Source organism: Danio rerio, chromosome 24 (genome assembly GCF_049306965.1).
Source record: "Danio rerio strain Tuebingen ecotype United States chromosome 24, GRCz12tu, whole genome shotgun sequence".
NCBI classification, from domain to species: Eukaryota; Metazoa; Chordata; class Actinopteri; order Cypriniformes; family Danionidae; genus Danio; species Danio rerio.
Genome location: NC_133199.1, coordinates 36,881,932 through 36,894,532, shown reverse-complemented (window position 1 = coordinate 36,894,532; position 12,601 = coordinate 36,881,932). Strand labels below are relative to the sequence as shown.

The 12,601-nt window shown below is 33.0% G+C and overlaps 1 protein-coding gene across 5 annotated transcripts in view; it reads left to right on the top strand.

Annotated features, from left to right (window-relative positions):
- The window catches only part of LOC100330501 (RALY RNA binding protein like), a 490,398-nt gene extending 486,134 nt beyond the window's left edge, over positions 1-4,264 (top strand). For 3 of the 5 annotated variants that reach the window (XM_073940982.1, XM_073940981.1, XM_009297569.5), the window contains 2 exons: positions 3,346-3,380; positions 3,770-4,235. In XM_073940982.1, coding sequence (XP_073797083.1) covers positions 3,346-3,378 — 33 coding nt within the window. In that variant the 3' untranslated portion in view covers positions 3,379-3,380; positions 3,770-4,235. Of the gene's footprint in view, positions 1-3,345; positions 3,381-3,769 lie in introns of all 5 variants that reach the window. The other 2 variants (XM_073940984.1, XM_009297570.5) reach the window with 2 other exon arrangements.
- Positions 4,265-12,601: the final 8,337 nt, after the last annotated feature.

Here is a 12,601-nt window from a genome sequence, read left to right as displayed (position 1 = left end):
CCTCTGGAAGACCCAGGACATGCTGGAGGGACTATAGCCCCTTTCACACATACAGACCTTTCCGGAAAATTGCCGGCAATTTTCCGGAAAGGTTGTATGTGTGAACAGGTCCTTTTTGAAAATACCGGTAAATTCGTTCTGGCTATTTTCCGGAAAGAGAAGTTGTAAGATTACCGGCAATTTGCCGGAATGCTGAGCTGTGTGAATGCAGAAGGAAGATTCCCGTAATAAGCGCGTGCACGTCTAGAACGTGCTGACGTGAGACGTTTGCTTTAGCCAATCACAACAGTCAGATGCATTTACGTCCGCGTGGTTTGTGAGGATAAAAGCCTTTGAATATTTTTCCAGACACATTTAGCTGCTAGAAGTTAGTCAGATCACGTTTATATGTTCTTCTTAATGCCAACTGTGTAAATAATCATCGATGAGATGCTTATGATAAGCCGTTTTTTGTTAACCTTCAAGCTTTGCGTGCGCCTATGAGCGCCTGCACACATTATGAACATCTCGACATGCGAAAGTGATCTTGCGAAAGTTGTTCACAATATTGATCAGCCACAGAGTTTGTAATTTAGTCAAATGTTTACAAATACAAGCGCAGCCGTTAAAAGCTCATTTGTGGTGAATGATGTCAGAATTTACCGGTATTTTGGAATGGATGTGTGAATGCTCTTTTCCGGAAAATTTCCGTAACGTCCTCGCCTGTGTGAACAGCGCTTTTTTAAATATACCGGTAAAGTCGTTCCGGAAATTTTCCAGAAATTTACCGGAATCACTGTGTGAAAGGGGCTTATGTCTCTCGGCTGGCCTGGGAACACCTCAGGATCCCCCCAGAGGAGCTGGAGGAAGTGTCTTGGAATAGGGAAGTCTGGAGTTCTCTCCTAAGACTGCTGCCCCCGCGACCCGGCCCCAGAAAAGCGGTAGAAAATGAATGAATGAATGAAACAGTATTATTCGCTTTAGAATTTTTAGATGTATGGACTATAAACAAGACAAGAACTCCAAAAATGCAGTTTGGCTATGGACTGTGGTTTTTTTTTTTAATTATAATTAATTGTAAATACTGAAATATTTCAAACAAATTTTGTGGAAATAAACAGTTTGGGGGGAAAGTATTTACAATTTCTTTTGAGTGTGAAAATAATCGAATGCTAAATATACAGTGCATCCAAGAATCCAAAATTCTTTAGTGTATTATTCAACAAAGAGTTCGACAAAAATGTTAAATATTATTCAATATTATTATTACGAAATGTATCTTGAGTTTTATGTATTCCTTTTGCAGAATTTTATTGTAAATATAGTTAATTTAAGTTAAATATTTAAGTATATTTAAGTTTTATGGCAAAAAACTAAACATTTTGTGGGATGAATAATTTATTAAAAATATATATAACTTATTTATTAAAAAAATTCTTGGTGAGAAAACAATATTTTGATGCTAAATGTACAGTACATCCAGGAGTTCAAAAACTCGTGAAGCAGAGGAAGTTAATTTTTTTTTTTCTTTTCAAATATTTCCCAAATGATGTTTAACAGAGCAAGAAATTTTTCACAGTATTTCCTATAATATTATTTCTTCTGGAGAAAGTCTGATTTGTTTTAGTTTGGCTGGAATGACAGCAGTTTTAAATTTTCTTTTTAACTATTTAAAGGTATTTTTTTATTGTCTACAGAACACTTATAAATGATTTGCCTAATTATCGTAACTTGCCTAATTAACCCAGTTAAACCTTAAAATGTCACTTTAAGCTGTATAGAAGTGTCTTGAAAAACATCTAGTCAAATATTATTCACTGTCATCATGGCTAACAGGCTCTCAGAAACTCTAACCTGTCACATCAGTAATTAAAACAGTCAAAAACTCTGGAGACGCTGACCTCCAATGCCAGAGTCAGATTTCTCCACCGAGGAGACGGACAGACTGTGCTTTAATGAGCTCCTCCTGTCTTTAACTGAGTAAAACGTCAGGGCCAAAAAATCCCGCAGGAAAGATTCCCAGAGGCTGAATGTTCCTGTATTTCAGGTTTCAGGAGCGTGACCTTCAACACTACATTTGGTAGATACTCACACAAGATGGATATAAATTGGCTGGAGCTACGAAAGAATCTTTGGAGGAGTGATTGTTTTTGTTTTAGAGAATAGAAGTTGAGGACACTATTGTTCATTTGTGGTGATGAATGATAAATTCCACACAGAAATGCCAACTGACCCTGCCGGGACTCGAACCAGCATCATTCTTGCTGTGAGGCAACAGTGCTAACCACTGAGCCACCATGCCACCCCTATAAAACGTATATTTTAATATAATAATTTAATAACACACAAAATGGTTGAATTATATTACATTCTAATTTATTTTTAGTCTGATATGAACTATAATATGGAGATGAAATGGGTAATTCAAGACATCAATTATGATACACGGAAAGCTATAATTCAATAGGTCTAAACTAGTTTTCACGCCTTAAAATATGGAAAAAGCATCTTTGGTTGAAAATTAAAAACAAAAACAAGGTATACGTTTTGGTTTTTAGAAAATTAGAACCAGCTTTTATTCTAGCAGAAATAACATTATCAGAAATACTGTGAAAATTTCCTTGTGTTTGTAGCATTTAAAACAACACTTTGAGGTGAAGAAATGGGGAGGGGGTTTAATATTGTGGGGTTAATATTGCTTTTTAATATTTTTATTATACTCTTTGGTAAAAATTAAACTCCAAAGAATGAATAAATGATGATCAGTATTATTAATATTACAAAATATATCTTGAGTTTTTGGATTCTTGGACACACTGTAGGTTTAGCATGAATTTCTTTTACATCCAAAAATTGCCAATTATTTTTCCCACAAAAGTTTTTTTTTTTTCCACAAAATTCATTAAATATTTAAATATCTACAATCAAATATAATTTAATTACACCACTACCTATTTCTTCAACTCAAAACTTTACAGTGTATTCACCACAGACTTTGAGAAAAATGTTAAAAATAAATATTAAAAAGTGTTTGCAATATGATTAATGATATGATCAATGTCTTCTTGGATTCTTGAATAGACTGAAAATTGTTTCATTTTCTCATCTTTTTTTTACATCCAAAAGTTTTAATAACTTTTACAACAAAATGTTTTTCCCCTCAAAATTATTTATTTAAATATCTGTAACCAAATATAATTGAATTACTTGTATAGCATTAAAACATGTATTGGTGAAGTAGCGAGGGATGTAAATGATATTTGGATATAAATATTTAAGATGAGAAAAATTAATGTCAAAAGAGTGAACACAACCTATAAAAGTGCATTTTATTTTTTTAACAATTTATTTTAATTTATATTCCAGATGGAGAATCATGTGTCCGACATTGATAACTGAAGGTAAGTTCATTGTATCTTCTTCTAGATAAAGTACTTAGCATAACTTCGTTCAATCCATTTCTCAGTGAATTTAGGCAATTTTTTTTTTTGCATTTAAACAAAAAGGATTTATTAAACAGATATATTTATTAAAATAATATTTTAGTCACCAAACACATTTAGAAATGGACAGATAATACAATTAAATTCAAGCAAAATATTGCAAAAATAAATTAAAACCTACAAAATGTCAACAAAATTTGTCCATTTCTTGCTTTTCTTGATTTTTCCTCTTTTTAAATTTTGCATTTAATATTTTTCTATAACATATAAATTTGGGTGTACCAGTTTTTGGACCGTTATTGTAAGCTGCAGATTTGGCTTCAGCACTGACTAATCATGCAATACAGTTTTTTTTTTTAGAGTTCTGCATCGAGAGAGATATCAACTCTGCGCTGTACAGAAGACTCCCGAATCTCAGTCAAGAAAGACCGACGTCTCTTCTTACAGAGGCTCCAAGGCTCTTCATTGGCTGTTTAGACGCAGAGCAAATATTTTGACAAGTTTAGCATCTGCTAGTCACAACTGCTGTTTCTCATTTCTCAGCGTTTGGCGCACCCGCTTTATTTGATTTGCACACATCCTCTAAAAGTCAAAGATCACAATTAATTTTGTTCATCATGCGAACACGACAGCTTGGTTTTTCCGTCAAGGATAATTTCCCTTGAGCAAATATGAGGGGTTTTTGCAGTCTCTGTGTGTGGAAAATGAGCCTAAAATGTCAGAAAAATCTAACTTGATATTTTTGAAAGCTTCTCTATCAACAGATTTGATTTCAGTCATTATTAAGGATTTTAAAAATAATAATTATTAGGTCTGACAAGAAACTGTTTATTAAACTGATTTATTTATATATATATATTTTTTTTTTCACTCTTTCACTTTTACAAATATATATATATATATATATATATATATATATATATATATATATATATATATATATATATATATATATATATATATATATATTTCCAAATTGTTTCTATTTTATTTTTTATTTCTTTGATTTACTGGTTTTATTATGTATCTATTTTTTTTTATTTAACCTTTATTTATTTAGTAATATTATTATTTTTATTATTATATTGCCAAATTGTCCTAATATATTTATAGCTATGGAAATAAATTAAGATGCCAATTCACAATTTTTTTTTTTTATTTAATTTTTTATTTATTAAATTTTCTGGGTTAATGTATCAAAAAAAATTCTATTTAATCTTTTACACTTTTTATTTTAATTAATTATTATTATTATTATTATTATTAGTAGTATATTCCAAAATTGTCTCTATATATTAATAGCTATGGAAAAAAAATTAAGATGCCAATGACAATTCTCAGTTTTTTTATTAATTTTTTATTTCTTTGATTTACTGGATTTATGAGGTATCTGTTTTTTATAATTTAATATTTTACACTTTTAATTTATATATATTTTTTTATTATTATTATTAGAAGTAGTATTATTGTATTCCCAAACTGTTTGTATATTTTTAGCTATAGAAAATATTAAGACAATTATTGAGAAGTCTTGTTTTTTTTTTTTGTTTTGTTTTTTTCTTTCTTTGATTTACTGGGTTTATTAGATATTATCTAATCTATCTTTAATTTATTTTTTACACTTTATTTTATTATTACATTTCCAAATTGGCTATATATATGTATAGCTACTGAAAAATTAAGACATTAATAAAGTGTCTATTTATTATTTTTTGATTTACTGGGGTATCTGTTTTTTTTTTTTTAACAATTTTAATTTATTTAATTATTATTATTATTATTATTATTACATTTATATCTGTGGGGTTAAAATAACACACCACTTGACAATTATCTTTTTTATTATGATTTTTAATATTTACAGAATTTATTAAGATTTGTGTTTTAAGTAAAATGTAAACTTTTTTTCCTCTGGAGTTTGACAAATTTCTAATGTAAATATTGTCATTTAGAGCATTTATTTCTTCAACAAATTAATGTAAATTAATAAAACGTTTAAAAACATGGCAATTTTGTTGTGCTATGCAAACAAATAATAGCTCTAAATGACAGCATTTTCATTTTAAATTTGGAAGAAATGTTATCAGCAGTTCACAGAATAAAACAAACAGAAAATGAGTTTATTCAAACACAAACTCTTATGCACGTCTTGCAAACTTACACTCCCTGACAAAAGTCTTGTTCCCTCTCTAAGTTTTAGGAACAATAAGTAACAATTAGTTGATCATTTGGTATCAGAAGTGGCTTATATAAAAGGCAAAGGCCTCTAGATTATGCTTATTTACCAAAATGAAATATGATCATGCCTTAATTTGTAATTATTTAATTAGGACAGTAAGGTCTGACTTTGCTTAGACTAACGTCTTGTCTCTTAACAGAAATAATGTCCAGTATAGAATATAAAGTCATGCTGTAGTGAAACAGAATTAATATTGTGTATGACTCCCATGAGCTTGGTGACCATACATCTCTACGATGACTCAAATAACTTATTAATAAAGTCATCTGGAATGGCAAAGAAAGTGTTCTTGCAGGACTCCCAGAGTTCATCAAGATTCTTTGAATTCATCTTCAATGCCTCCTCCTTCATCTTACCCCAGGGGTGCTCAATAATGTTCATATCTGGTGACTGGGCTGGCCAATCCTGGTGACCTTCGTTGCTTTCAGGAACTTTGATGTGGAGGCTGAAGTATGAGATGGAGCGCTATCCTGCTGAAGAATTTGCCCTCTCCTGTGGTTTATAATGTAATGGGCAGCACATATGTCTTGATATTGTCTTGATGTTGCCATCCACTCTGCAGATCTCTCACACGCCCACATACTGAACGTAACCCCAAACCATGATTTTTCCTTCACCAAACTTGACTGATATCTTTATTATTATTATTTGTTATTTTTTGTTGCTCTTACAACTGGGATCGACAACAAGACTTTTGTCAGGTGGTGTATATTTTTTTATGTTTTTTGTGTAATATTTGATTGCGTGATACTCCTTGAATCAGGATCCAATTATTTTGCTAACCAGACTGAATCAAGTAAATAACTGGTTTTAGCTCATACTGCCACATTAAACTAATTCAACCCATCAAAGTATTGTTAGACCACCGTAACTCTTAAAAATAATAATGTTTTAATGTGTCAGAATTTGTAATGATACTGTAAAGATGATATTGTACGCACATTGTCACTGTATTTCGTTTCCATTCTGCATAGCCGTGTGTAATTCAGTGCAGTCACACTGTTTGCGTTCCCGATGATGTCATTCAGATGGAGTGTGTCATAATGAACTCTATTTTTGTATGGCAGATTTACAGGAAAAGCTTCAGGATATTGATATTTGTTCTGCTGACATTTTCATTCTGCTACTGTACATAATTTGTTTGTTTAAATAAGAATGTGGACATGTATGTGTATAGCTTAAAATAAGAAAAAAAAAAAGATTGATAAAAAAACTGATTTACACCATATTGAGGATACAAATGTGATTATTTTAAAATCTGCATAATGGGGTTTTTTTTTGGGGGGGGGGGGTGCAGGGAGATAAACTATAGATGTCATAAAAGCTTGGGAGATGAGCAATTTCAGAATTCACATTGTATAGAAATGTAAACTATTTGTAAAGATATTTTTTAAGATTGGCATGTTCATTATTTTAATGTATTTTTATTTGTTGTCTGGCTTTATGCTTTGTGGTATATGGGAAAGACTGCCTCCATAATCACTATATAAAATCTGCAAAAAATAAAAATGCTTTTTCTCTAGATTTATTGTGGCGCAGAAATTGGAAGAGCCTTTCAGTGGTTTGAATAATAGAATAAAATTTATTGGTGGTCAAAAGACTATTTATACAAAAATTAGGTTGTGATAATGAGAGAAAACTAAGGCGTGACAACTAGAAAAAGTTATGCAAACTAGTAAACTAAGGTGTTACAACTTGAAAAAATTATGCAAACTAAGGCGTTAGAACTAGAAAAAGTTATGCTAACTAAATAAGACCTTACAGCTAAAAATTTATGCTAACTAAAAAACGAAAGTGATACAACTACAAAAAGTTATGCTAACTAAAAAACTAAGGCATTACTACTAGAAAAAGTTATGCTAACTTAAAAATGAAAGCTTTACAACGACAAATAGTAATGCTAACTAAAAAACTAAGGTGTTACTACTAAAAATATTTATGCAAACTAAAAAAATAAAGCGTTACAATTACAAAAAGTTATGCAAACTAAACAAGTAAGGAGTTACAACTAGAAAAAGTTATGCTAACTAAAAAACAAAACAAAAAAAAAACTCTTTCGGATGAGACGTTAAACCGAGTTCCCGACTCTCTGTGGTTGTCAAAAGTCCCAGGATGTCTTTCGAAAAAGAGGCCAAATCTGCCCAATGGCCTCTGTCCATCATGGCCTCCTAACCCTCCCCATATCATGATTGGAATATCATCACTCTGTCTCCTCTCCACCAATCAGCTGGTGTGCGGTCTGGCGCAAAATGGCTGCCGTCGCGTCATCCAGGTGGATGCTGCACACTGGTGGTGGATGAGGAGATTGTGTAAAGCGCTTTGAGTGCCCAGAAAAGCGCTATATAAATGTAAGGAATTATTATTATTATTATTATTAAAAAACTAAAGTGTTACAACTAAAAAAAATTATGCGAACTAAACAACTAAGGCATTACAACTAAAAAAAAGTTACACAAACTAAAAAATGTAAGCGTTACAACTAAAAAAAGTTATCCGAACTAAACAACTAAGGTGTTACAACAAAAAAAAGGTGTGTGAACTAAAAAACAAAGGCGATACAACTACAAAAAGTTATGCGAACTAAACAACTAAGTTGTGGTAACTTGAAATATTAAGTTAACTAAAGACATGTAGGCATAATAACTAGAAAAAAAATAACTATGCGAACTAAAAACTAAGTTCTAATAACTTGAAAAAATAAAGTAATGTGAACTACTAAAATTAAGTTGTGATAAGAAAAAATATGCGAACTAAAAAACTAAGGCATAAGTATAAAGGTTGTGCAAACTAAAAACTTGTGTTGTTGTAACAAGGAATAATAAGTTATACAAACTTAATTTTGAATTTTAGAATTTATTGAGTTCAGCAAGTTGCAAGCAAAACCTTACCAATTGAAACTCAAAGAAAGACTACATATTTCTTTAAAACCAGGACAATTTCCATTATAACTATTTAATTATAATTATAACATCACTATTAAATTATGTGATGGTTTCTACTGTCATTTTCAGAAGAGAGAATGTCTATAAAACATCATTAAGGAGCAGGTTACACTTCTGAGTATAGAATTAAGCCCATAGAAAATATTAAAATGCAGCAGAAGGCAGTGTGTGATGCGTGTGTGTGTGTGTTTGGCGCAGGACGGATCGCAGCACCTGTCCTGCTTTTGGACGCACCTGAGTGCAGCTGGAGCAGATGGCGTATCAAATACACTCAATTTATCAACATCAAAAGCAAATGTCTGGGTTAATTAGGGCCACTGGCCACTTCACATGGCATCAGTTCATTGTATTAACTTCTTCCCGATCCCATTTCGGCGTTATGTGCGAGACAATTACCACTAGAATGAAAGAAGCTGTTTAGAAGGCACTAATTTGATTGATTAATTAGATTATTATAAATGGAGGAAATGGCTGAACCATTATGTCGCATAAACTAACTTGGCTGACATCCATATTTGCATTTTCCAGTCTAACCATTTATGCACTGCCGAATTATAAACAAAATCACATCACAAGACATTCGTTGTTTACAAAATGCTTCGGAAAATCCAATTATTGTGATTTCTTTTTCTACACGGATGCATTATGAATGAGGGAAAAACATTTGCATTTGGATGGATTCCAGCTGCATTACCATTCCCGAATAAGACTGGAAACAATTATCCAGGTTTCACATTTCATATCGGCTTAAACTGATAGGAATTCGCCTTTTATTTATTTATTTTCATTACTCAGGCTTAGCCTAATTTATTTTACTGTGTGTGTGTGTGTGTGTGTGTGTGTGTGTGTGTGTGTGTGTGTGTGTGTGTGTGTGTGTGTGTGTGTGTGTGTGTGTGTGTGTGTGTGTGTGTGTGTGTGTGTGTGTGTGTGTGTGTGTGTGTGTGTGTGTTGTTGCTATATCCTCACAAGAAAGGAAAGAAGGAATCCAATATCCAATTTCATATCCAAAAGTGAAAGTGGTTTTGCGGCATTTCTAAATACTCATCTCTCAGCTCACTGCACAAATCTTCATTAACATTTATATTATATTAGCTCAGGGCTGGGTGTGCACTTCTTTCCACGGGCCTTATTTGAAGAAATATTCAAATGAAGTTGGTTGTTATGACAATAATCTGTGCAAAGTTTTCTAATGACTTGCACTCCGCAAAAGAAATGTGAGACAGAAGAGTTTTGATGGGTCAGCAGCCTGATCTCACCAGAAAACGTAAGTATTTTAAGTTTTGTAATACATACTTTTGTAAAAGTGTTTATAGTTTTCCCAGTTTAGTGGCTAATTCAAACGAATTCATTCGTACGAACTTGTACGATTTTAAACAGGAGGCGTGGCATTTAACCCCACCCCTAAACCCAACCGTCATTGGATGATGAGCAAATCGTACTAAATTGTATGAATTAGATCGTAGGAATTCATACGAACTAGCACGAATTAGCCACTAAATCAAAACGTTACGAATTGCGATGAGATTGTGTTGAATTATTGTAGCTAAACGTACCGTACTATTAAGTCAAACGAACTCTAAGGGCTTTCACATCTATATATATATATATATATATATATATATATATATATATATATATATATATATATATATATATATATACACACACACACACACACACATATATAAACTAAACTCAGCCTGTCTTGAGCTAACTTACTTGAACTGTCTCCATTACGGCTCTTATCAAATGTCCAATCGACATCATTCTGATGGTCCCTAAAACCCATCTCATCCTCTCTTTCATCTGCAGGAAGAGCCAGTTCTGTCCGTTTCTTCTTTCACTTACATTAGAACATGGTGGTGCTCGCTAATACACTGTTCCTTGTATTCATATCTGTTCAAAAGAAGTATTGCCATTAAAACTAGATTTTATCCATAATGCAAATGCCATTACCATACAACAAATCAACATATTACTAACAGCATTCATGTTTTTATTTTTACAACCTAAAAGTTTACAGCTGACCTTGCTAGCTAGCTAACCCATTGTAATATTGCAGGTTCCACTATTGCACCGTGTTGCCATACACACATGCATTTGATCGAATTACAAAAAACATTGAGTTGTGAATATGTAATCATAACTTACTGGAGGTGATGTTTCAGATGTTACTGTGGATCTGACATAGTTTGATCCTTTGTTTTTATTCACTTTTACATTTGCATTCAGCAACTGCTCTCAATAAATGCCAGTCTGTCAGAAATCGCGCTACAGAAAAACATTGCACATCATGTGACTTAACCTAAGCACACCATTGGCTACACTAAGGTCTTCTCTTACCAACAACAACAAAAAAAAAAAAATAGATTGTTGTTCCTAAAGAAACAGTGGCAAAGAAATGAACATAAATATTATGTTGCCATATGGTTACACCATGCAGTAGAGGGTTAAACATGCCAAATTTGTAGCAGCAGTTTACCGGAAGCGTTTGACAAAGGTTACTGAAAAATTAAAAAGTCCTTCTGCATATACCCTATTTAGAAGTACATCAACACACTAAAATAAAAATCTCAGCAACTTTCGGTTCATGCAGACTTTATTCACTAATAATAAGCAGCAAATTAGCAGTTTATTGAAGCAAAAGTGATGGTTATTCATTTGCTAATATTGGGAATTGTACCTTAAACTAAACTGTGACCAAAAAATATTTCATTCTAAGCACAAAACAGCGCTGGAGTCAAAATCTCCCTCAGACAGAAAATGGGAATTTGCTCAGTGAGTCTGAATAGGACTTTTAAGTGGAGAAAATCCAAACATAAGCGTTTTCTCTACAGCTGTCAAGCACTCTTCTTCTGATCTCGCTGATGCCTCTTTGCTGAGCGTTTCAGAGAGCTTTACAATCTTTCCGAGCATAAAACTGCAGTCTAACACACTCGAGCACGCACACACTCTCAACAGAACTAATGTGCCAGCCGATGCCACCTTTAGACTGTTTTTCGCCTCTGTCTCGCATTCATTTGTCACATCCCCGACAGATGATATCATTTCTCCTTCCTGTTGCCTGTTTATATCTGTATTTTTTTTTTTTTGTCAGCTCAAGTAAATGGATCCTTACAAGCAACCGAAGGGAGCTGTCAGCAATTTGGCTCTGCATTAGTGTTGTGGAGCTCAGCATTATCAGGGTCTCTCTGGTAATTTCAGCATTACTGATACTGTCTGATAGAAAGCACTTACTATTCCACACACACCTCTCCTGTTGCCGTCTGCAAAAACCTCCTGGAGTTTCTCAAAACAGGTCAGATCAGCTGCAAACAGTGAGGTCGAGCTGGTATCGATGGCTTTCTCTCTTAGAAACCTGAGCTGGATAAAGAGTCAATCAATGTTAATTCCTGAGCAGAGCTACTCATGTGTCCTGCATTAGCAATGAGATGTTAACTTCGGTATTTCTGAGTAAATGTTTCTGATGGAGAGGCTAGTATTTATCTTGAATCAGTTGTAATGCAACTGCTTATTGGCTAAGATGCTTGTAAGATATAGCTGCAACTCAGGGGAGTCTTTTGCGGCATCAAGTTCTCTCTGGGACTGTAGTACGTCTACTTAAACATCAAACTGACATCAAGCATGAGCTAAATAGGCTGTGACGTTCACACAATGCTTTTGGTATTGTGTAGTTTTACATGTACTTGCAAAGTTTCTTATAGTCAGTGAAACGTCTGTTGAAGGAGCAGTATCAGCAGATATTAAGCAGACAGTCTACTAATACTCAAACGGACCATCAAAATTGTAATGTGAAGTTGGACGCTGACAAGGAAGTGCAGATCCAAATGCAGGTTTAGCAACAGTCAACACAAACAGAAGTATACAGGCAAATCCAGAGTCTTAGTCATACAACAGACAGATGGTTAAAAGGCAGGCAGCAGACAGGGTAAAACAAACAAAACAAAGCAGGGTTCAAACAAGGAAGGCATGGCAAGGAAAACGAGTTGTAATGTTAA